Below are 21413 nucleotides of genomic sequence, written 5' to 3'. Positions count from 1 at the left end.
GTTTATATTTTCCCTTCGACTGCAACTTCGACATTTTTCTGTTTCAATTTCCTTTTTCTTACTTTACTTCTTGTTTCGCTTTGAATTGAACTGAACTCTGGTTCCAGCAGGGGGCGACCGTGTGCGGTAACGTCCGCAAGTTGCCGTCACGCAAAACAAAGGTCGTAAATCAAAACAACGTGACGTGGACAAAAGACCTAACTGAACCGGTGAGGAGAAAGATTCCTATTTATCTGATAAATACATTTATTTTTGTATTGTAATTTCTCCTATTTCAACCCCGGGGATGAATAAAGTGTCTATCGATCTATTTTGCATCTACATGGATTTATCTCAAAACTCTCTTCGCACAGCAGGAGGAATGAGCACATTAAAGTGTAAACAGCTGAGTCAACTGGTTTCAATCCACTGGTATGTGGATGTTTCATATTTGGGTATAATTTGAGTTTCTCGTATCGAAGTTAAACCACATGTCGACTGACACATCCCATGCACTGGAAATGCTGATCTGGTTCATAAGAGATTAGAAGGGACAACAGGAGAGTCGCTGTCCCAAGTGCACCCTGTTACCCAGTATCTGTACAGACCTGTTATTATGTTCACGCTAACTCGCACACTCTCCTACTTTCCAGCGGTTAGTTGTTGTCTTCAGCTTTATTCTACATTCCCACATGTTTCTATTCTGTTACTTATTTTTCAGGTTCTATTTTTAGTTAACATTGCAAATGTTGTTCTATTTTTCTTTGTTTTATTTCATTGTATGTTGCCAAGTTGTTCTTTTCGATAGTTATAATGGCAGTGTTTTTCCATTACTGTTTTTAGCTCTATGTTTAGGTTTTGTATATTCAAAACGCAGTGGATATTTGATCTAAAAATAGTTTTACATATTAACATGCATTGTACTCTGTCGGTTTTTTTCTACTTTGTCTACACATAATTACGGCTGCAACATTTTAATCATTAATAATTTTTAATTTAAAAAAATACATGTGAAATGGCTGAGTAAGAAAATTTAAATGGATTATAAACAAAAATCCCTTGCCTCCAATAGGTTGCCATTTTTCTATTTTTAATTATGACTTATTGCCTTTTGTTTTGAGTCTGTCTGTCTGTCTACTGTATAAATCTGTGTATCTGTCTATCTAGCTATCTATCTGTCTGTCTAGAAAGAGTTTTACAGAACTGAACTTCAGATTCCTTGGGGATAAAATATTATATTTGATGAATAAGTCTTTGAGAAGCCGATCCAGTAGAACTTGTCATTAATCCGCAGTTCAAGAACCCATCTCACCAGAGTTTGCTGAGGAATGTGGTAGGACGCTGGGATGTCGGATGGCGAAGACTGCAGGGAGCTGCCGGGGATGGAGGGGGACACGCCCTCTCCAAGGTGGACACGCAAACTATTTCATTATATTTTAAACGGATTTGACCCTTAGGTCACCATGTCGGTCTCGCTGAGACTCAGAGGGCTTTTCGGTCATATCTGCCATGTTTGATACGGGTGCATCTAGGTTTTTGGGATGTTTTGTTTCTGGATATTCCATATCTTCAACGCAACGTTTTTCCTCATCAGCTGCACAGACAACTCTCCAGACGTGGCTCCCACCAGGAAGGCTCGCAGGAAACCCGAGCAGCTGCCACTTCCTGTTTCCCCCCAGGATGCTCCACTGAGCCCAGAGCTAGAGCGGCAGAACCACAAGGTCTGATATATTGACATATGATTGACATTTTGCCATTTTATACACTGCGTTCCAAATTATTATGCAAATCATATTTTTCTCAGATTTTCCTAAATAGTCAATGCAAATGACAGTCAGTATTATTTTGAAGTCATCAACGGTTAGGGTATAATTCGAATGTTATTGAACAAACCTCCCAATGATAAGTTTTTTTTCCAAAAACAAAAAACTCAAAATGCACTGTTCCAAATTATGCACAACAGAGTTTCAAAACATTTTATGGGTTGTAAAGAACTGAAAACGGTCATTTGTTGAATTTGCAGCATTAGGAGGTCACATTTACTGAAATCAAAAGCCATTTCAATCAAACATCTTAACAGGCCAAGTTACATGTCAACATATGACCCCTTCTTTGATATCACCTTCACAATTCTTGCCTCCATTGAACTTGTGAGTTTTTGGAGAGTTTCTGCTTGAATTTCTTTGCAGGATGTCAGAAGAGCCTCCCAGAGCTGCTGTTTTGATGCAAACTGCCTCCACCCTCATAGATCTTTTGCTTAAGGATGCTCCAAAGGTTCTCAATCGGGTTGAGGTCAGGGGAGGATGGGGCCACACCACGAGTTTCTCTCCTTTTTTGCCCATAGCAGCCAATGACTTACCCATATTGCTTGAAACCTGTGGCCTGCTTCATAATGTGGAACGTCCATCTTAAGTGGTTTTCCTTTAATTGGGCTCACCTGGCAAACAAATTATCACAGGTGTCTAAGATTGATTTCAGTGATCCAAAGAGCCCCGAGACACAATACTATCCATGAGTTTAATTGATAAACAAAAAATTAAATTTTTATTACACTTAAATCCAATTTGCATAATAATTTGGAACGCGGTGTACATGAGCACTTAAAATTTCAAATTTGAGCTTCAATTTCGGAATCGATTAGAAAATTGTGTTATCTTTGTTTGGAATCTATGTGACAGTTTTTCACTTAGAGTTACAAATGAATTTAAATATTGTAAACCTTGTGGTGTGAAATATTGAGAAAGTATAAAATGTTAATATCGTATCGTCAGCCGTCTCATCGATATTGATATAGAATAACATTGTGAGTTGTCTCACTGTTATTAATATTGAATTGTATCACTGAGATCCTGTCACCCAACCCTAATTCTTACCCCGTCTCTCCCTCAATGTCTCTTCCTCTTGACTCTTTTCTCTCCCTCCATCTTCCCCCCCCCCCCCCCTCCCTGTAGCCTTCCGCAGAGTCCAGCATGGCCCCGGGTGGGTGGGGGTACTGGGGCAGCTGGGGCAAGTCGCTGATCTCCAGCGCCACGGCCACGGTGGCCACTGTGGGTGAGTGTCCTGCCCGTAATTTTGAATCATTGAAAAGACTCGCTACGGGCGACTCAGTCGAGTCTTGCATCACTACCACTGAAGAGTTTATTTGCCATCGGTCCATCCATCCATCCATCCGTCCGTCCGTCCGTCCATCCAGGCCAGGGGCTGAGCCAGGTGATGGAGAAGGCTGAGACGTCGCTGGGGATCCCCAGCCCCACCGAGCTGTCAGCCCGGGTCCAGCAGTGCGACCAGCAGAACAGAGGTACCAATCAACTCATACTCAACGCTTCAGCATTTAGCTAGCTAGGCTGACCCGAAAAAAAAAAAAAAGGTTATAACTACAAACACATCACTGACCATTGTTACACATCATCGGTCAAATGCATTTTGGTATTTTTTAGTATTTTTAGAGCTTATAGAGCTTATTGTGCTTAATCACCGGGTGTCATTTCACTGCATATATGTATGACCATATGTATATGTATGTGACAAATAATCTTTTGAGCTTGAGCTTGAACTTGAACTTGAACTTGAAATAGCGCTGCCCCTCTGTGTGAAAGTGCAGTTCTCCTCAGTTCTCCCCCTTCTGTCCAGGTGAGGGCACCTCTGAGCCGGATGCAGGGCGGGAGGCAGCGTCACCGGTGGGAAGTGCCATGGAAATGTTATCGTCCCTGAGCAGCGTGGTCCAAAGCACCGTAAGCAGCCCGCAAACAGCCGCTTAAGCTGCAACACCAGTTCATCTATTCTGCTCTGGAAACGGCCACACAAACCGCTTGAATGCGGTTCATCAAGTACAAACTGGTTTAAACCAGTTCATGTGATCTGTAAACAGCCATCCCAACTGGTTCATACCAGTTAATCTAGTACAAACTGGTGTAAGCAGTTGACCCGGTACGGACTGGTTTGTTTTTAGGGTAAGACGGTGATCTCGGGGGGGCTGGACGCTCTGGAGTTCATTGGGAAGAAGACCATGGACGTGATCGCAGAAGGAGATCCAGGATTTAAGAAGACCAAGGGGCTGATGATCAGGAACTCAACGCTGTCCCAGGTCAACAGAACCTGCACATACACAAGAAACTGACTTTTTTTTTTCACCCACATTCCGATTTTTTGGCAATATTTTGATATCGATGTCCTCATTTATGTCTTCAAAACTTCTGCTGGTGCCACTAGCTAGTATTAGCAATAGCATGTAGGCAGAATGATACCCATGACCTGACCACTGACCTGATTGCTGCTATCGACCAATCAGAATAGAGTATTCCACAGAGCCATGATGTGATAACCTTGATATTTCTAAATTCAGATTTCACTGGTTTTTGTAGCTTTGTGATGAATTGATGGCGAAACGTGCTTTTCTGTCGAAAATAAGCCAGTTTGTGTGTCGCAGGTTCTGAGGGAGGCCAAGGAGTGTGAGGAGATGCAGATGGTCGGGGAAGAGGAAGAGTATCCCTCCTCCTCCACCCAAAGGAAGGCCGTGGTCCACTACGGAGTGCTGTTCGACCACTTCCAGGGCCTGTCCCACCTTGAGGCCCTGGAGATCCTGTCCAGGGAGAGCAAGTCCAAGGTGCGTCCCAAACTACACTTCGCATAGTAGATGCCAGTACAATGGTCCACGGTATTTCAGTACAGAAGTAAGAAGAACAACTACACTTCATGCCACATACTACATGCCTGTACTTCATCCTGGGTAGGACATGCTTCATATGATGTTGGTACTAGGGTCCACCTTATTTTAGTATGTGAGGAAAAAAAACAATGTCTTCTCTGACACGCTACATAGAGTGTACTGCATACAGTACTACATAGTACATGCAGCATACTACATACTGCATATGCTTCATACTATGTGTTTGTACCATAGTTCAGTGTACTTTAGAATGCAAGTGATAAGATCATTGTGTGTGTGTGTGTGTGTGTGTGTGTGTGTGTGTGTGTGTGTGTGTGTGTGTGTGTGTGTGTGTGTGTGTGTGTGTGCGTGCGTGCGTGCGTGCGTGCGTGCGTGCGTGCGTGCGTGCGTGCGTGCGTGCGTGCGTGCGTGTGTGTGCAGGTGAAGAGTGTGTTGTCCACGTTGTCAGGTGATCAGCTGACGGAGCTCAGGGTGGAGCTGCAGCTTCTGGACGAGGCCTTTGCCCTGCTGGAGTTCGATGACGACGAGGAGCAGAGTAAAGGTGAAAATCTGGGATGTTATTGTTATTATCAGACAAGATAGTACTTAATTGTTTCAGGTGTTGCAGCAGCCCAGTGTCGAACATGTGCAGAGGGTTTTTAAGTAGAAAAAGTGGCAAAAAAATCTTCGCTGCGCAACAGTCTGCTGATCGCTATTTTGCAGAAAGGATTTATTAATGATTCTTTTTCAAATTCATATAATTTTTATTGATACAATAATAATTTATAATATATAATTTATCATAATATATTCATTAATAATAATATTATAAATAATACTTTTTTTTTTTTAAGCCTATTATTTCTCAGGCAGAGATTTGAAAGTTTTACAGAAAGTTATTCCGGTGTTTTGTTTTCCAGAGGAGGACGGCTCAGCGTATGAGCAAGAGCTGGTTGAGGCTCTGAACGGACTCCACGTCTCCACCTCCGCCAAGAAGCTCCACCAGGTAGAACGACTCAAAAACACAGTTTGCAAGTTTATGTTGTTCATTTTACTTATTTTTGTAAAACAATGTAAAACACCAAAATCACCCCAAATTGTCAATGTTTCAACAGTATTGTATTGTATTATTTATTATATATTATTCTGTCTTAGCGCATTCCATTAAGTCAGTCTTGTGTTTTTAATTAAATAAAATGTAATTAAATGTTTTATTCTATTTTTGTATTTATGTTTTTGATTTCATTAATTTTGCTCCACCAGGCCTGCCAGCATGCCCTGGAGCAGGTTGATGAAATGACCAAACATCCTGAGGAAGAGGAGAGGAATGAGGAGGAAGGCACCACAACCTTCTCTATAGAGGTAGGGGAAGAGAAAGCTTTCTTCCTCAGTGCAATTTTCTTCCTGTTTATTTATGTATGTATGTATGTATGTATGTATGTATGTATGTATGTATTGAAAAATAAGTACATTTCACTGGATGGAAGGACTCCACATATATATGTTTTTAATTGCTGTGCCAACAGTTGCTCAACAAATAACACTGTTGGAAAAGGTGCACAATAAAAACAAGAAATAATATAAAAACAGTAAAAAATAATAATAATAATAAAATTGTAAAAAAAAAAAAAAATGAACTTATAATGTTCTTTATTATGGTTTGTAATTTATTTTTTTGTTTTATTTATTTATTTATGTATGTATGTATGTATGTATGTATGTATTAGTATAAGTATTTATTATATATGTTTTTATTATTATCATTAATCATATTATTGTTCTACTAGTGGTAGCAGTGTATTTAAGGTGTGTCTCTCCCTGCAGGAGGTCCATGCAGCAGCCATCAGCCGTCTGGCCGAGCTCACAGCTCGCTCCATGGAGAACTTCCACAAAGTGGCGGAAATGTTGTTGTTCTCACCCCCAGCCACAGGGGGCAGCGCTGCGCAGCAGGCCACCGCCCTGTCACAGTGAGTGTGTGTGTGTGTGTGTGTGTGTGGGGGGGGGACCAGGCCCTTGAGGTGCTTGGGGTGCTTGAATTTTATCCTCAGAAAATTAAGTATGGAAAATACCTTGAAAACTGCGCCTTTTGTGCTAATGTGCGTGAAAAGTCTTTGGGAAAAAGAAAAATGCGATAATTGAAAACCTGTTCCCCCTGTTTTTGTTATTGAAATTGTAACGTCATTAAAAAAATTCCAGAATGCCTTTTACAACATCAGTTATTCCAGGAAAATGTTCTTTTAGTCTAGCATGTTTGGAAACAGACCCTTATAATAGTGAAATGAATGTAATAGACAACGAGACTTGAATTTCATTTTGTAATGCCAGGATGAACCCTGGACTGAAGTAGATATAGAAACTACTGTTAAGAATAAAATATTGTGATGAAACTATTCAAGTATTACTATTAAACTATGTAACCTTGTGGTCCTTTCTCCGCAGAGTGACGCTTCTTCTGTGTAAGCAGGTTTCTCTTCTCTCCAAGAGGTTTTCCTGCTGTTTAACAGCCATTGGGGTAAGACGACGACGACGACGACGACCACATTTACAGCCACATCACTGCAGCTACAGGATTGAAGGAGTGATAGTAGGGGATTAGGCTGCAACTGGAAACCCTAGAAAATCCATTGAATGTAAGATAAATTAAACTAAAAGGCTGTGCCGGATGCTAAGTGGTAGAATGGTCACTATTGATAGTGTAGCTTTTGTGTTTTATAGCTTTTTGTACAGGATGAATAAATATTCATATAATAAGACGGAAGTCAGGACAGCCACACGCCACAGTTGGAAACGTGTCTTTTGTAAACAAAAGCACTTCATAGCAAATTCAGTGCACCGGAGAAGTGGACGTGGTTTTGAAAAGTGTCTTTGTGTTTCCCAGTCGAAGGAGAAGGCCGACGTCCTCAATCCACTGATAACTGGCATCTTCCTGGAGGTTTGAATCATTATTATATTATGTGTGTCATTATTATTATCTATCATTATTATTTCGGAACATAATTTCATATTAATTATACATATTTACCATTAAAATGTGTGTGATTCTATAGATTTCATTAAGTGAAATTATAATTAAAGCTCTAATTTCTCATATACTATTAGTAACAATAATGTATTAATAATAATAATTAGTAAATATAGCTACAGGCAGCAATACACAGGGTCCAAATAGTTGTTTATGGTACGTATTACAGTTTTCTGGCTATGTGAAATGCAGCACAAGTTACAAAAGTTACAAATACCGTGGACTTGGGTCTGAACAATTCAATGTTCACTTAGACTGATCAGCCACAACATTAAAGGGAATAACATTGCTCATCTCATTCCAGTGGCACCTGTCAAGGGCTGGGATGTATTATTATTATATAATTAGTGTTATAAAATTATTATTATTATATTACAAGTGAAGAGTCAATTCTTGTAGTTAATGTCTTGGAAGCAACGTGAGGATCTGAGCCACTTTGACAAGGACCAAATTGTGACGCCAGACGACTGGGTCAGGGCATCTCCAAAACAGCAGGTCTTGTGGGGTGTTCCCGGTATGCAGTGGTTAGTACCTACCAAGAGTGCTCCAAGGAAGGACAACCGGTGAACCGGCAACAGGGACATGGGCGTCCAAGGCTCATTGATGCACGTGGGGGGTGAAGTCGAGCCCGTCTGGTTTGATCCCACAGAAGAGCTACTGTAGCACAAATTGATGAAAAAGTTCTTGCTGCTATGATAGAAAGGTGTCAGAACACACAGTGCATCACATCGTGCTGCGTATGGGAGCGGTCAGAGTGTCCGTGCTGACCCCTGTCCACCGCCGAAAGCCCCTACAATCAATGGGCACGTGAGCGTCAGAACTGGACTGTGGAGCAATGGAAGAAGGAGGCCTGGTCTGATGAAACACGTTTTCTTCTACATCATGCGGATGGGCGGGCTTAGGGTCCGATCCGATGGCGCATCTGTGCAATGTGCTTGAACAACAAGCCCCATCCATGGGGGCCCCACCTCACAACTTCCAGGACTTAAAGGATCTGCTGCTAACATCTTGGTGCCAGATACCACAGGACACCTTCAGAGGTCTTGTGGAGTCCATGCCTGTTTTGGTGGCACGAGGGGGAGCTGCACAATATTAGTGGTTATAAGTGGTTGTTTTAATGTTTTGGCTGATCAGTGTACGTCACTGCATGTTGCTGTCCTGGCGTTCAGTTTAAAAATATATGCAATAATATGTGGACTATTCTTAAAACTAGATCTGAGCGCTCAGATATCGAACTATACAACAGATGGATGGATAGATTTATATATTTCTCATGAGTTTATTTCTTATCATGTCTGTTATTTGTCCTCAGGCATCCAACAGTGCGTCCTACATCCAGGACGCATTCCAGCTGCTGCTCCCTGTCCTGCAGGTTTCCCACATCCAGGGCAGAGCCGATCCTGCACAGCAGTGACTCGACTCACCACCGCCGCCCCCCCCCCTCGCCAACGGAGGAGCTGTGTTATATCGTGTCAAGTCACGTGAAGTCAAGTTTTTATGTATAGGCCTTAATCATAATACAGCCTCAAAGAGCTCCACAAGCCACATTTCACATAGAAATCAACATCCCCTGGTCTGAGCCCTCATTAAAGTTTGACAAAATGTCCGTGTTAGCGCTTCCTCGGGATCGGCAAACTCGACACCTCGGAGGGACTGTGTGAGAATGTCACCACAGTGTGTGAAATATATTTTTGTTGTTTATTAAAGTGTTGTTTATTTTACTAGACTATTAAACAGGGTTGCCACTTTAAAATTGAGCAGACTTTTCCGTGACCAAATACCGGTATTCCACCTGCAACTAAATTAATAGTTGTGGGATTTTTAAATGTGACAAATAACTTCCAAGTACAGTAGCTGTTTTTGTGATTGTTATGTACAAATCTAAGACCAGATATTAAAAGAAAAAATGTTATCATTGAACTGATGTATTAAGTTTGACATTGTAGAAAGGGGGCTTGATTCTGAGGTCCAAAATTCCCTGACTTTACAGAAATTCCATGACTGTTTACAGTATAACAGTGGGAGTTAACTGGAAAAAAGGTGCCCGATTTATTAGAAAAGTGCGCGTCCTGTCGGTGGTGAGAAGATGGAGGAAAATATACATCAAATAAATATTTTTTGTAATGAAATAATGGAAAATGGGCCAAAAACGCCAAAACAGCTAGGTGAGGTAAGAGTATATGGAATGATAAATACCTGACCGTCATCCGTTTCCGTAGTGTAGTGGTTATCACGTTCGCCTAACACGCGAAAGGTCCCCGGTTCGAGACCGGGCGGAAACACCTTTTATGTTGAATGATGTTCTTTGAATGATCATTCAAAGAACATGTTTCCACACGGAAAGAAGTTTTAAGAACCATTGCAGGAACCTCCCTCTCCTTTTGTGTCTACACTCCATCATCCAGGAACGATTGTAAAAGCCTGTGTTCAACAATATTTCAACCGCCAGCACAGCAACAGGCAATGACGTCCACTGATCAGCCAAAACATTGAAACAACCACTTATAACCACAAATATAACGCATTTCCAGTTTCCGTAGTGTAGTGGTTATCACGTTCGCTGAAGGTCCCCTGTTCGAAACAGGGCGGAAACATCCCTACTGCATAGTCGTGTGTGATCAGTGTCTTTCCACATTTGACAGAGAAATTGAACACCTGTTGTAAATCCACTAGATTCAGAAGTGCGCTGCTCTGTGACATCATTATCCAAAGGGATGCAAGTCCAAGCTTTGTCTCTCGAAAAGCCACTTGCGATCAATGAGAGAGAATGTTTTCCCAACACAGGAAGTTTTAAGAACCGTTGGAGGAACCAACCATTTTTTTGTGCCAAAACACCTTGTCATTATTGTCTGCATTTTATTTTGTCTTTCATTTAGGTAAATACCTTCATATTACATAGACTACACAACATCTTTCCATTTTTGATTTGAAAATTTAGTTTAAAAATTATCTGTTTGAATACTCTTTAAATTCTGTTCTTAGATACAATTCTATTGTAATCACTACTCACCCTTAATTTACATATTATGTAAAGTTGAGTTGGCTCTGAGACCAAGAATCTCATTACTGGTAGTGATGCCTGCATTGTTAACAAGTATTTGACAATAAACTTGAAACTATAATTACATTGACCCAGTTTGAGTGCTCCATTAAAAGCCATTGAACTTTGTAATTTTAAAAAAGTAAATAAAAAAACTGCTCCCCTTTTGAAGTTAAACAGCTGTGCAACATGTTGATTACAATAAATCATAAAGACCTGTTCTCATTTTGGTGACCAAAAAAAAATTGTTTTGAGAAATGATCTCTGGTCATTGTTCAAGTACAATATCTCAGGTTATGAGTGAAAATCTGAAATCGCTCTCTGGAATGGGATTGTGTTTTTTGTGATGTTAGCGCCATCTCATGGTGCACACTGCAATTGAAAAAATGGCTGTGTTTATAGTCAAAATTAAACACGCCCTGTCATGACACATGAGGAGTTGGGGGTATTGGCAACCGGGTGGGGAGCACACGGTGGCTGGCTGGAAACTGGATGGAACTTGTTTGCAATTTGGCTGTCAACCGACTGGAAGAGGCCCTCTTCAAGTGCCTCCTACTATAGAAGACAGATAGACTAACAGACAAATAAACCAATTAGATAGGATCTCCATCAGGGCCTCGCCTGTTATGACGCCATATATTCGGGTGTGTAACCTTGGGTGTGTCCAAGGTGCTATAAGTTTCTGTGGTGTAGTGGTTATCACGTTCGCCTAACACGCGAAAGGACCCCGGCTCGAGACCGGGCAGAAACATGTCAATCTTATAGTCGTAGGTGATCAATGTCAATCCAAATTTGGCAGAGAAACTTAAAACCTGTTGAGCTCTTACTGGTTTCAGGAGCGGGCAGCTCTGTGACATCATCCGAAGATATACAAGTCCAACCTCTGCCGCTCGGAAGTCTCTTGCGATCATTCAAAGAACATGTTTCCACACGGAAAGAAGTTACAAGAACCATTGGAGGAACCACCCTCTCCATTTGTGTCTACACTCCATCATCCAAGAACAATTGTAAATGCCCGTGTTCAACGATATTTAAACCGCCAGCACAGCAACAGGCAATGACGTCCACTGATCAGCCAAAATAACCACAAATATCTTGTCGCCCCACCCAGTGTCACCAAAACAGGTGTCCTGTGGTATCCAGCACCGGACCTAGGGTGTCTGTAAGGTGTTTTCAGTTTCCGTAGTGTAGTGGTTATCACGCTCGCCTCACACGCGAAAGGTCCCTGGTTCGACACCGGGCGGAAACATCTCCGTCTTATGTATGTGATCAATATCAATCCAAATTTGGCGGGGAAATTGAAGAAGAACATGTTTTCCCACGGCAGGAAGTTCTAAGAATCATTGGAGGAACCTCCCTCTTCTTTTGTGTCTACACTCCACCATCTTGGAACGATTGTTAAAGCCCTTTTTCAGGGATATTTAAACCGCCAGGACAGAAACAGGCAGTGACGTCCACTGTTCAGCCAAAACATTAAAACGACCAATTAAAACCACAAATATCTTGTAGCTTCACCTCGTGCCAGCAAAACAGGCATGGACTCCACAAGACTTATCGAGGTGTCCTGTGGTATCCGGCACCAGACTTTGGGTGTCAAAAAAACGGTATCATTTTCCGTAGTGATGTGGTTATCACGTTCGCTTTACACCCGAAAGTTCCCTTGTTCAAAACTGTGCGGAAACATCCCTACCGCATAGTCGTATGTGATCAATGTCTTTCCATATTTGATGGAGCAATTTAACACCTGTTGTAATTCCACTAGATTCAAAAGTGCACTGCTCTGTGACATCATTATCCAAAGGGATGCAAGTCCAAGCTTCTTCTCTCGAATGCCACTTGCGATCAATGATTGAGAATGTTTTCCCAACACAGGAAGTTTTAAGAACCGTTGGAGGATCCAACGCTGGCTGGCTGGGAACTGGTTGGAACTTGTTTGCAATTCGGCTGTCAACCGACTGGAAGAGGCCTCTTCAAGTGCCTCCTACTATAGCAAACAGAAAGACAGACAGACTAACAGACAAATAAATCAATTAGATAGGATCTCCATCAGGGCCTCGCCTGTTATGACGTCATATATTTGGTGTGTAACCTCGGGTGTGTCAAAGGTGCTATAAGTTTCTGTGGTGTAGTGGTTATCACGTTCGCCTTACACGCGAAAGGACCCCGGCTCGAGACCGGGTAGAAACATGGCAATCTTATAGTCCTATGTGATCAATATCAATCCAAATTTGGCAGAGAAACTTAAAACCTGTTGAAGTCTTACCTGTTTCAGGAGCGGGCAGCTTTGTGACATCATCCGATTATACAAGTCCAACCTCTGCCTCTCGGAAGTCTCTTGCGATCATTCAAAGAACATGTTTCCACACGGAAAGAAGTTCTAAGAAACATTGGAGGAACCACCCTCTCCATTTGTGTCTACACTCCATTATCCAGGAACAATTGTAAAAGCCCGTGTTCAATGATATTTAAACCGCGAGCACAGCAACAGGCAATGACGTCCAGTGATCAGCCAAAACAACCACTTATAACCACAAATATCTTGTCGCCCCACCCAGTGTCACTAAAACAGGTGTCCTGTGGTATCCAGCACCGGACCTAGGGTGTCTGTAAGGTAGTTTCAGTTTCCGTAGTGTAGTGGTTATCACGTTCGCCTCACACGCGAAAGGTCCCTGGTTCGACACCGGGCGGAAACATCTCCATCTTATGTATGTGATCAATATCAATCCAAATTTGGCGGAGAAATTGAAAACCTGTTGCAATTTCACTGGTTTCAGGAGCAGGCAGCGTCGTCACATCATCCCAGGATATACAAGTCCACGCTCTGCCTTTCAGAAGTCACTGGTTCAAGACCAGGCGGAACCCTTTCTATCTTATAGTCCTATGTGATCAATATCAATCTAAATTTGGCGGGGAAATTGAAAAAGAACATGTTTTCCCACGGCAGGAAGTTCTAAGAATCATTGGAGGAACCTCCCTCTTCTTTTGTGTCTACACTCCACCATCTTGGAACGATTGTTAAAGCCCTTCTTCAGGGATATTTAAACCGCCAGGACAGCAACAGGCAGTGACGTCCACTGAGCAGCCATAAATTGAAACTGGCTGGAACTTGTTTGCAATTCGGCTGTCAGCCGACTGGAAGAGGCCTCGTCAAGTGCCTCCTTCTATAGAAGACAGACAGACTAACAGACAAATAAACCATTTAGATAAGATCTCCGTCAGGGCCTCGCCTGTAATGACGTCATATATTTGGGTGTGTAACCTCGGGTGTGTCAAAGGTGCTGTCAGTTTCTGTGGTGTAGTGGTTATCACGTTCGCCTAACACGCGAAAGGACCCCGGCTTGAGACCGGGCAGAAACATGGCAATCTTATAGTCGTAGGTGATCAATATCAATCCAAATTTGGCAGAGAAACTTAAAACCTGTTGAACTCTTACTGGTTTCAGGAGCGGGCAGCTTTGTGACATCATCCGAAGATATACAAGTCCAACCTCTGCCTCTCGGAAGTCTCTTGCGATCATTCAAAGAACATGTTTCCACACGGAAAGAAGTTCTAAGAACCATTGGAGGAACCACCCTCTCCATTTGTGTCTACACTCCATCATCCAGGAACAATTGTAAAAGCCTGTGTTCAACGATATTTAAACCGCCAGCACAGCAACAGGCAATGACGTCCACTGATCAGCCAAAACAACCACTTATAACCACAAATATCTTGTCGCTCCACCAAGTGTCACCAAAACAGGTGTCCTGTGGTATCCAGCACAGGACCTAGGGTGTCTGTAAGGTATTTTCAGTTTCCGTAGTGTAGTGGTTATCAGTGTGTCTACACTCCACCATCTTGGAACGATTGTTAAAGCCCTTCTTCAGGGATATTTAAACCGCCAGGACAGCAACAGGCAGTGACGTCCACTGACCAGCCAAAAATTGAAACTGGCTGGAACTTGTTTGCAATTCGGCTGTCAGCCGACTGGAAGAGGCCTCTTCAAGTGCCTCCTACTATAGGAGACAGACAGACAGACAGACTGACAGACAAATAAACCAATTAGATAAGATCTCCATCAGGGCCGCGCCTGTTATGACGTCATATATTTGGTGTGTAACCTCGGGTGTGTCAAAGGTGCTGTCAGTTTCTGTGGTGTAGTGGTTATCACGTTCGCCTAACACGCGAAAGGACCCCGGCTCGAGACCGGGCAGAAACATGGCAATCTTATAGTCGTAGGTGATCAATGTCAATCCAAATTTGGCAGAGAAACTTAAAACCTGTTGAACTCTTACTGGTTTCAGGAGCGGGCAGCTCTGTGACATCATCCGAAGATATACAAGTCCAACCTCTGCCTCTCAGAAGTCTCTTGCGATCATTCAAAGAACATGTTTCCACACAGAAGGAAGTTCTAAGAACCATTGGAGGAACCACCCTCTCCATTTGTGTCTACACTCCATCATCCAGGAACAATTGTAAAAGCCCGTGTTCAAAGATATTTAAACCGCCAGCACAGCAACAGGCAATGACGTCCACTGATCAGCCAAAACAACCACTTATAACCACAAATATCTTGTCGCCCCACCCAGTGTCACCAAAACAGGTGTCCTGTGGTATCCAGCACCGGACCTAGGGTGTCTGTAAGGTATTTTCAGTTTCCGTAGTGTAGTGGTTATCACATTCGCCTCACACGCGAAAGGTCCCTGCTTCGACACCTGGCGGAAACATCTCCGTCTAATGTATGTGATCAATATCAATCCAACTTTGGCGGGGAAATTGAAGAAGAACCTGTTTTCCCACGGCAGGAAGTTCTAAGAATCATTGGAGGAACCTCCCTCCTCTTTTGTGTCTACACTCCACCATCTTGGAACGATTGTTAAAGCCCTTCTTCAGGGATATTTAAACCGCCAGGACAGCAACAGGCAGTGACGTCCACTGAGCAGCAAAAAATTGAAACTGGCTGGAACTTGTTTGCAATTCGGCTGTCAGCCGACTGGAAGAGGCCTCTTCAAGTGCCTCCTTCTATAGAAGACAGACAGACTAACAGACAAATAAACCAATTAGATAAGATCTCCGTCAGGGCCTCGCCTGTAATGACGTCATATATTTGGGTGTGTAACCTCGGGTGTGTCAAAGGTGCTGTCTGTTTCTGTGGTGTAGTGGTTATCACGTTCGCCTAACACGCGAAAGGACCCCGGCTCAAGACCGGGCAGAAACATGGCAATCTTATAGTCGTATGTGATCAGTATCAATCCAAATTTGGCAGAGAAACTTAAAACCTGTTGAACTCTTACTGGTTTCAGGAGCGGGCAGCTTTGTGACATCATCCGAAGATATACAAGTCCAACCTCTGCCTCTCGGAAGTCTCTTGCGATCATTCAAAGAACATGTTTCCACACGGAAAGAAGTTCTAAGAACCATTGGAGGAACCACCCTCTCCATTTGTGTCTACACTCCATCATCCAGGAACAATTGTAAAAGCCTGTGTTCAACGATATTTAAACCGCCAGCACTGCAACAGGCAATGACGTCCACTGATCAGCCAAAACAACCACTTATAACCACAAATATCTTGTCGCCCCACCAAGTGTCACCAAAACAGGTGTCCTGTGGTATCCAGCACCGGACCTAGGGTGTCTGTAAGGTATTTTCAGTTTCCGTAGTGTAGTGGTTATCAGTGTGTCTACACTCCACCATCTTGGAACGATTGTTAAAGCCCTTCTTCAGGGATATTTAAACCGCCAGGACAGTACCAGGCAGTGACGTCCACTGAGCAGCCAAAAATTGAAACTGGCTGGAACTTGTTTCCAATTCGGCTGTCAGCCGACTGGAAGAGGCCTCTTCAAGTGCCTCCTACTATAAGAGACAGACAGACAGACAGACTAACAGACAAATAAACCAATTAGATAAGATCTCCATCAGGGCCTCGCCTGTTATGACGTCATATATTTGGTGTGTAACCTCGGGTGTGTCAAAGGTGCTGTCAGTTTCTGTGGTGTAGTGGTTATCACGTTCGCCTAACACGCGAAAGGACCCCGGCTCGAGACCGGGCAGAAACATGGCAATCTTATAGTCGTAGGTGATCAATGTCAATCCAAATTTGGCAGAGAAACTTAAAACCTGTTGAACTCTTACTGGTTTCAGGAGCGGGCAGCTTTGTGACATCATCCGAAAATATACAAGTCCAACCTCTGCCTCTCAGAAGTCTCTTGCGATCATTCAAAGAACATGTTTCCACACGGAAAGAAGTTCTAAGAACCATTGGAGGAACCACCCTCTCCATTTGTGTCTACACTCCATCATCCAAGAACAATTGTAAATGCCCGTGTTCAACGAAATTTAAACCGCCAGCACAGCAACAGGCAATGACGTCCACTGATCAGCCAAAACAACCACTTATAACCACAAATATCTTGTCGCCCCACCCAGTGTCACCAAAACAGGTGTCCTGTGGTATCCAGCACCGGACCTAGGGTGTCTGTAAGGTATTTTCAGTTTCCGTAGTGTAGTGGTTATCACGTTCGCCTCACACGCGAAAGGTCCCTGGTTCGAAACCGGGCGGAAACATCTCCATCTTATAGTCGTATGTGATCAATATCAATCCAAATTTGGCGGGGAAATTGAAAAAGAACATGTTTTCCCACGGCAGGAAGTTCTAAGAATCATTGGAGGAACCTCCCTCTTCTTTTGTGTCTACACTCCACCATCTTGGAACGATTGTTAAAGCCCTTCTTCAGGGATATTTAAACCGCCAGGACAGCAACAGGCAGTGTCGTCCACTGAGCAGCCAAAAATTGAAACTGGCTGGAACTTGTTTGCAATTCGGCTGTCAGCCGACTGGAAGAGGCCTCTTCAAGTGCCTCCTACTATAGAAGACAGACAGACTAACAGACAAATAAACCAATTGGATAAGATCTCCATCAGGGCCTCGCCTGTAATGACGTCATATATTTGGGTGTGTAACCTCGGGTGTGTCAAAGGTGCTGTCAGTTTCTGTGGTGTAGTGGTTATCACGTTCGCATAACACGCGAAAGGACCCCGGCTCAAGACCGGGCAGAAACATGGCAATCTTATAGTCGTATGTGATCAATATCAATCCAAATTTGGCAGAGTAACTTAAAACCTGTGGAACTCCTACTGGTTTCAGGAGCGGGCAGCTCTGTGACATCATCCGAAGATATACAAGTCCAACCTCTGCCTCTCAGAAGTCTCTTGCGATTATTCAAAGAACATGTTTCCACACGGAAAGAAGTTCCAAGAACCATTGGAGGAACCACCCTCTCCATTTGTGTCTACACTCCATCATCCAAGAACAATTGTAAATGCCCGTGTTCAACGATATTTAAACCGCCAGCACAGCAACAGGCAATGACGTCCACTGATCAGCCAAAACAACCACTTATAACCACAAATATCTTGTCGCCCCACCCAGTGTCACCAAAACAGGTGTCCTGTGGTATCCAGCACCGGACCTAGGGTGTCTGTAAGGTATTTTCAGTTTCCGTAGTGTAGTGGTTATCACGTTCGCCTCACACGCGAAAGGTCCCTGGTTCGACACCGGGCGGAAACATCTCCATCTTATAGTCGTATGTGATAAATATCAATCCAAATTTGGCAGGGAAATTGAAAAAGGACATGTTTTCCCACGGCAGGAAGTTCTAAGAATCATTGGAGGAACCTCCCTCTTCTTTTGTGTCTACACTCCACCATCTTGGAACGATTGTTAAAGCCCTTCTTCAGGGATATTTAAACCGCCAGGACAGCAACAGGCAGTGACGTCCACTGAGCAGCAAAAAATTGAAACTGGCTGGAACTTGTTTGCAATTCGGCTGTCAGCCGACTGGAAGAGGCCTCGTCAAGTGCCTCCTTCTATAGAAGACAGACAGACTAACAGACAAATAAACCATTTAGATAAGATCTCCGTCAGGGCCTCGCCTGTAATGACGTCATATATTTGGGTGTGTAAAGTCGGGTGTGTCAAAGGTGCTGTCAGTTTCTGTGGTGTAGTGGTTATCACGTTCGCCTAACACGCGAAAGGACCCCGGCTCGAGACCGGGCAGAAACATGGCAATCTTATAGTCGTATGTGATCAATATCAATCCAAATTTTGCAGAGAAACTTAAAACCTGTTGAACTCTTACTGGTTTCAGGAGCGGGCAGCTTTGTGACATCATCCGAAGATATACAAGTCCAACCTCTGCCTCTCGGAAGTCTCTTGCGATCATTCAAAGAACATGTTTCCACACGGAAAGAAGTTCTAAGAACCATTGGAGGAACCACCCTCTCCATTTGTGTCTACACTCCATCATCCAGGAACAATTGTAAAAGCCTGTGTTCAACGATATTTAAACCGCCAGCACAGCAACAGGCAATGACGTCCACTGATCAGCCAAAACAACCACTTATAACCACAAATATCTTGTCGCCCCACCAAGTGTCACCAAAACAGGTGTCCTGTGGTATCCAGCACAGGACCTAGGGTGTCTGTAAGGTATTTTCAGTTTCCGTAGTGTAGTGGTTATCAGTGTGTCTACACTCCACCATCTTGGAACGATTGTTAAAGCCCTTCTTCAGGGATATTTAAACCGCCAGGACAGCAACAGGCAGTGACGTCCACTGAGCAGCCAAAAATTGAAACTGGCTGGAACTTGTTTGCAATTCGGCTGTCAGCCGACTGGAAGAGGCCTCTTCAAGTGCCTCCTACTATAGAAGACAGACAGACTAACAGACAAATAAACCAATTAGATAAGATCTCCATCAGGGCCTCGCCTGTAATGACGTCATATATTTGGGTGTGTAACCTCGGGTGTGTCAAAGGTGCTGTCAGTTTCTGTGGTGTAGTGGTTATAGCGTTCGCCTAACACGCGAAAGGACCCCGGCTCAAGACCGGGCAGAAACATGGCAATCTTATAGTCGTATGTGATCAATATCAATCCAAATTTGGCAAAGAAACTTAAAACCCGTGGAACTCCTACTGGTTTCAGGAGCGGGCAGCTCTGTGACATCATCCGAAGATATACAAGTCCAACCTCTGCCTCTCAGAAGTCTCTTGCGATTATTCAAAGAACATGTTTCCACACGGAAAGAAGTTCCAAGAACCATTGGAGGAACCACCCTCTCCATTTGTGTCTACACTCCATCATCCAAGAACAATTGTAAATGCCCGTGTTCAACGATATTTAAACCGCCAGCACAGCAACAGGCAATGACGTCCACTGATCAGCCAAAACAACCACTTATAACCACAAATATCTTGTCGCCCCACCCAGTGTCACCAAAACAGGTGTCCTGTGGTATCCAGCACCGGACCTAGGGTGTCTGTAAGGTGTTTTCAGTTTCCGTAGTGTAGTGGTTATCACGTTCGCCTAACACGCGAAAGGTCCCTGGTTCGACACCGGGCGGAAACATCTCCATCTTATAGTCGTATGTGATAAATATCAATCCAAATTTGGCGGGGAAATTGAAAAAGGACATGTTTTCCCACGGCAGGAAGTTCTAAGAATCATTGGAGGAACCTCCCTCTTCTTTTGTGTCTACACTCCACCATCTTGGAACGATTGTTAAAGCCCTTCTTCAGGGATATTTAAACCGCCAGGACAGCAACAGGCAGTGACGTCCACTGAGCAGCAAAAAATTGAAACTGGCTGGAACTTGTTTGCAATTCGGCTGTCAGCCGACTGGAAGAGGCCTCTTCAAGTGCCTCCTTCTATAGAAGACAGACAGACTAACAGACAAATAAACCAATTAGATAAGATCTCCGTCAGGGCCTCGCCTGTAATGACGTCATGTTTTTGGGTGTGTAACCTCGGGTGTGTCAAAGGTGCTGTCAGTTTCTGTGGTGTAGTGGTTATCACGTTCGCCTAACACGCGAAAGGACCCCGGCTCGAGACCGGGCGGAAACATGGCAATCTTATAGTCGTATGTGATCAATATCAATCCAAATTTGGCAGAGAAACTTAAAACCTGTTGAACTCTTACTGGTTTCAGGAGCGGGCAGCTTTGTGACATCATCCGAAGATATACAAGTCCAACCTCTGCCTCTCAGAAGTCTCTTGCGATCATTCAAAGAACATGTTTCCACAGGGAAAGAAGTTCTAAGAACCATTGGAGGAACCACCCTCTCCATTTGTGTCTACACTCCATCATCCAAGAACAATTGTAAATGCCCGTGTTCAACGATATTTAAACCGCCAGCACAGCAACAGGCAATGACGTCCACTGATCAGCCAAAACAACCACTTATAACCACAAATATCTTGTCGCCCCACCCAGTGTCACCAAAACAGGTGTCCTGTGGTATCCAGCACCGGACCTAGGGTGTCTGTAAGGTGTTTTCAGTTTCCGTAGTGTAGTGGTTATCACGTTCGCCTAACACGCGAAAGGTCCCTGGTTCGACACCGGGCGGAAACATCTCCATCTTATAGTCGTATGTGATAAATATCAATCCAAATTTGGCGGGGAAATTGAAAAAGGACATGTTTTCCCACGGCAGGAAGTTCTAAGAATCATTGGAGGAACCTCCCTCTTCTTTTGTGTCTACACTCCACCATCTTGGAACGATTGTTAAAGCCCTTCTTCAGGGATATTTAAACCGCCAGGACAGCAACAGGCAGTGACGTCCACTGAGCAGCAAAAAATTGAAACTGGCTGGAACTTGTTTGCAATTCGGCTGTCAGCCGACTGGAAGAGGCCTCTTCAAGTGCCTCCTTCTATAGAAGACAGACAGACTAACAGACAAATAAACCAAT

General features: G+C 43.5%; 1 protein-coding gene across 2 annotated transcripts; it reads left to right on the top strand.

Annotated features, from left to right (window-relative positions):
• Nucleotides 1-167: 167 nt before the first annotated feature.
• On the top strand, nucleotides 168-9250 carry fam114a2 (family with sequence similarity 114 member A2). 2 transcript variants are annotated; one of them, XM_080013912.1, is made up of 15 exons: nucleotides 168-209; nucleotides 1274-1387; nucleotides 1574-1700; nucleotides 2931-3030; nucleotides 3173-3277; nucleotides 3610-3710; nucleotides 3929-4063; nucleotides 4406-4582; nucleotides 5066-5186; nucleotides 5545-5630; nucleotides 5888-5986; nucleotides 6449-6591; nucleotides 7064-7136; nucleotides 7503-7556; nucleotides 8959-9250. In XM_080013912.1, exons 2-15 carry the CDS (start codon nucleotides 1326-1328, stop codon nucleotides 9058-9060), a joined length of 1485 nt encoding a protein of 494 aa, XP_079870038.1. In that variant the 5' UTR covers nucleotides 168-209; nucleotides 1274-1325; the 3' UTR covers nucleotides 9061-9250. The 2 variants fall into 2 exon arrangements, with proteins under 2 accessions (XP_079870038.1, XP_079870039.1); XM_080013913.1 differs by lacking the exon at nucleotides 168-209 and adding an exon at nucleotides 392-411.
• Nucleotides 9251-21413: the final 12163 nt, after the last annotated feature.

This window comes from Zeus faber, assembly GCF_960531495.2.
Source record: "Zeus faber genome assembly, chromosome: 14".
Lineage (NCBI taxonomy): Eukaryota > Metazoa > Chordata > Actinopteri > Zeiformes > Zeidae > Zeus > Zeus faber.
Note: the sequence above shows the minus strand (reverse complement) of the source record. Positions and strands in the feature narration are given on the sequence as shown.

What these genes read in the sequence shown, in the direction of transcription:
- fam114a2 (XM_080013912.1), top strand. Translation starts at nt 1,326, where the DNA reads ATGTCGGATGGCGAAGACTGCAGGGAGCTGCCGGGGATGGAGGGGGAC. An exon ending in CAGGCCACCGCCCTGTCACA is followed by an intron (nt 6,592 to 7,063) that starts GTGAGTGTGTGT and finishes CTTTCTCCGCAG; the next exon opens with AGTGACGCTTCTTCTGTGTA. An exon ending in TAACTGGCATCTTCCTGGAG is followed by an intron (nt 7,557 to 8,958) that starts GTTTGAATCATT and finishes ATTTGTCCTCAG; the next exon opens with GCATCCAACAGTGCGTCCTA.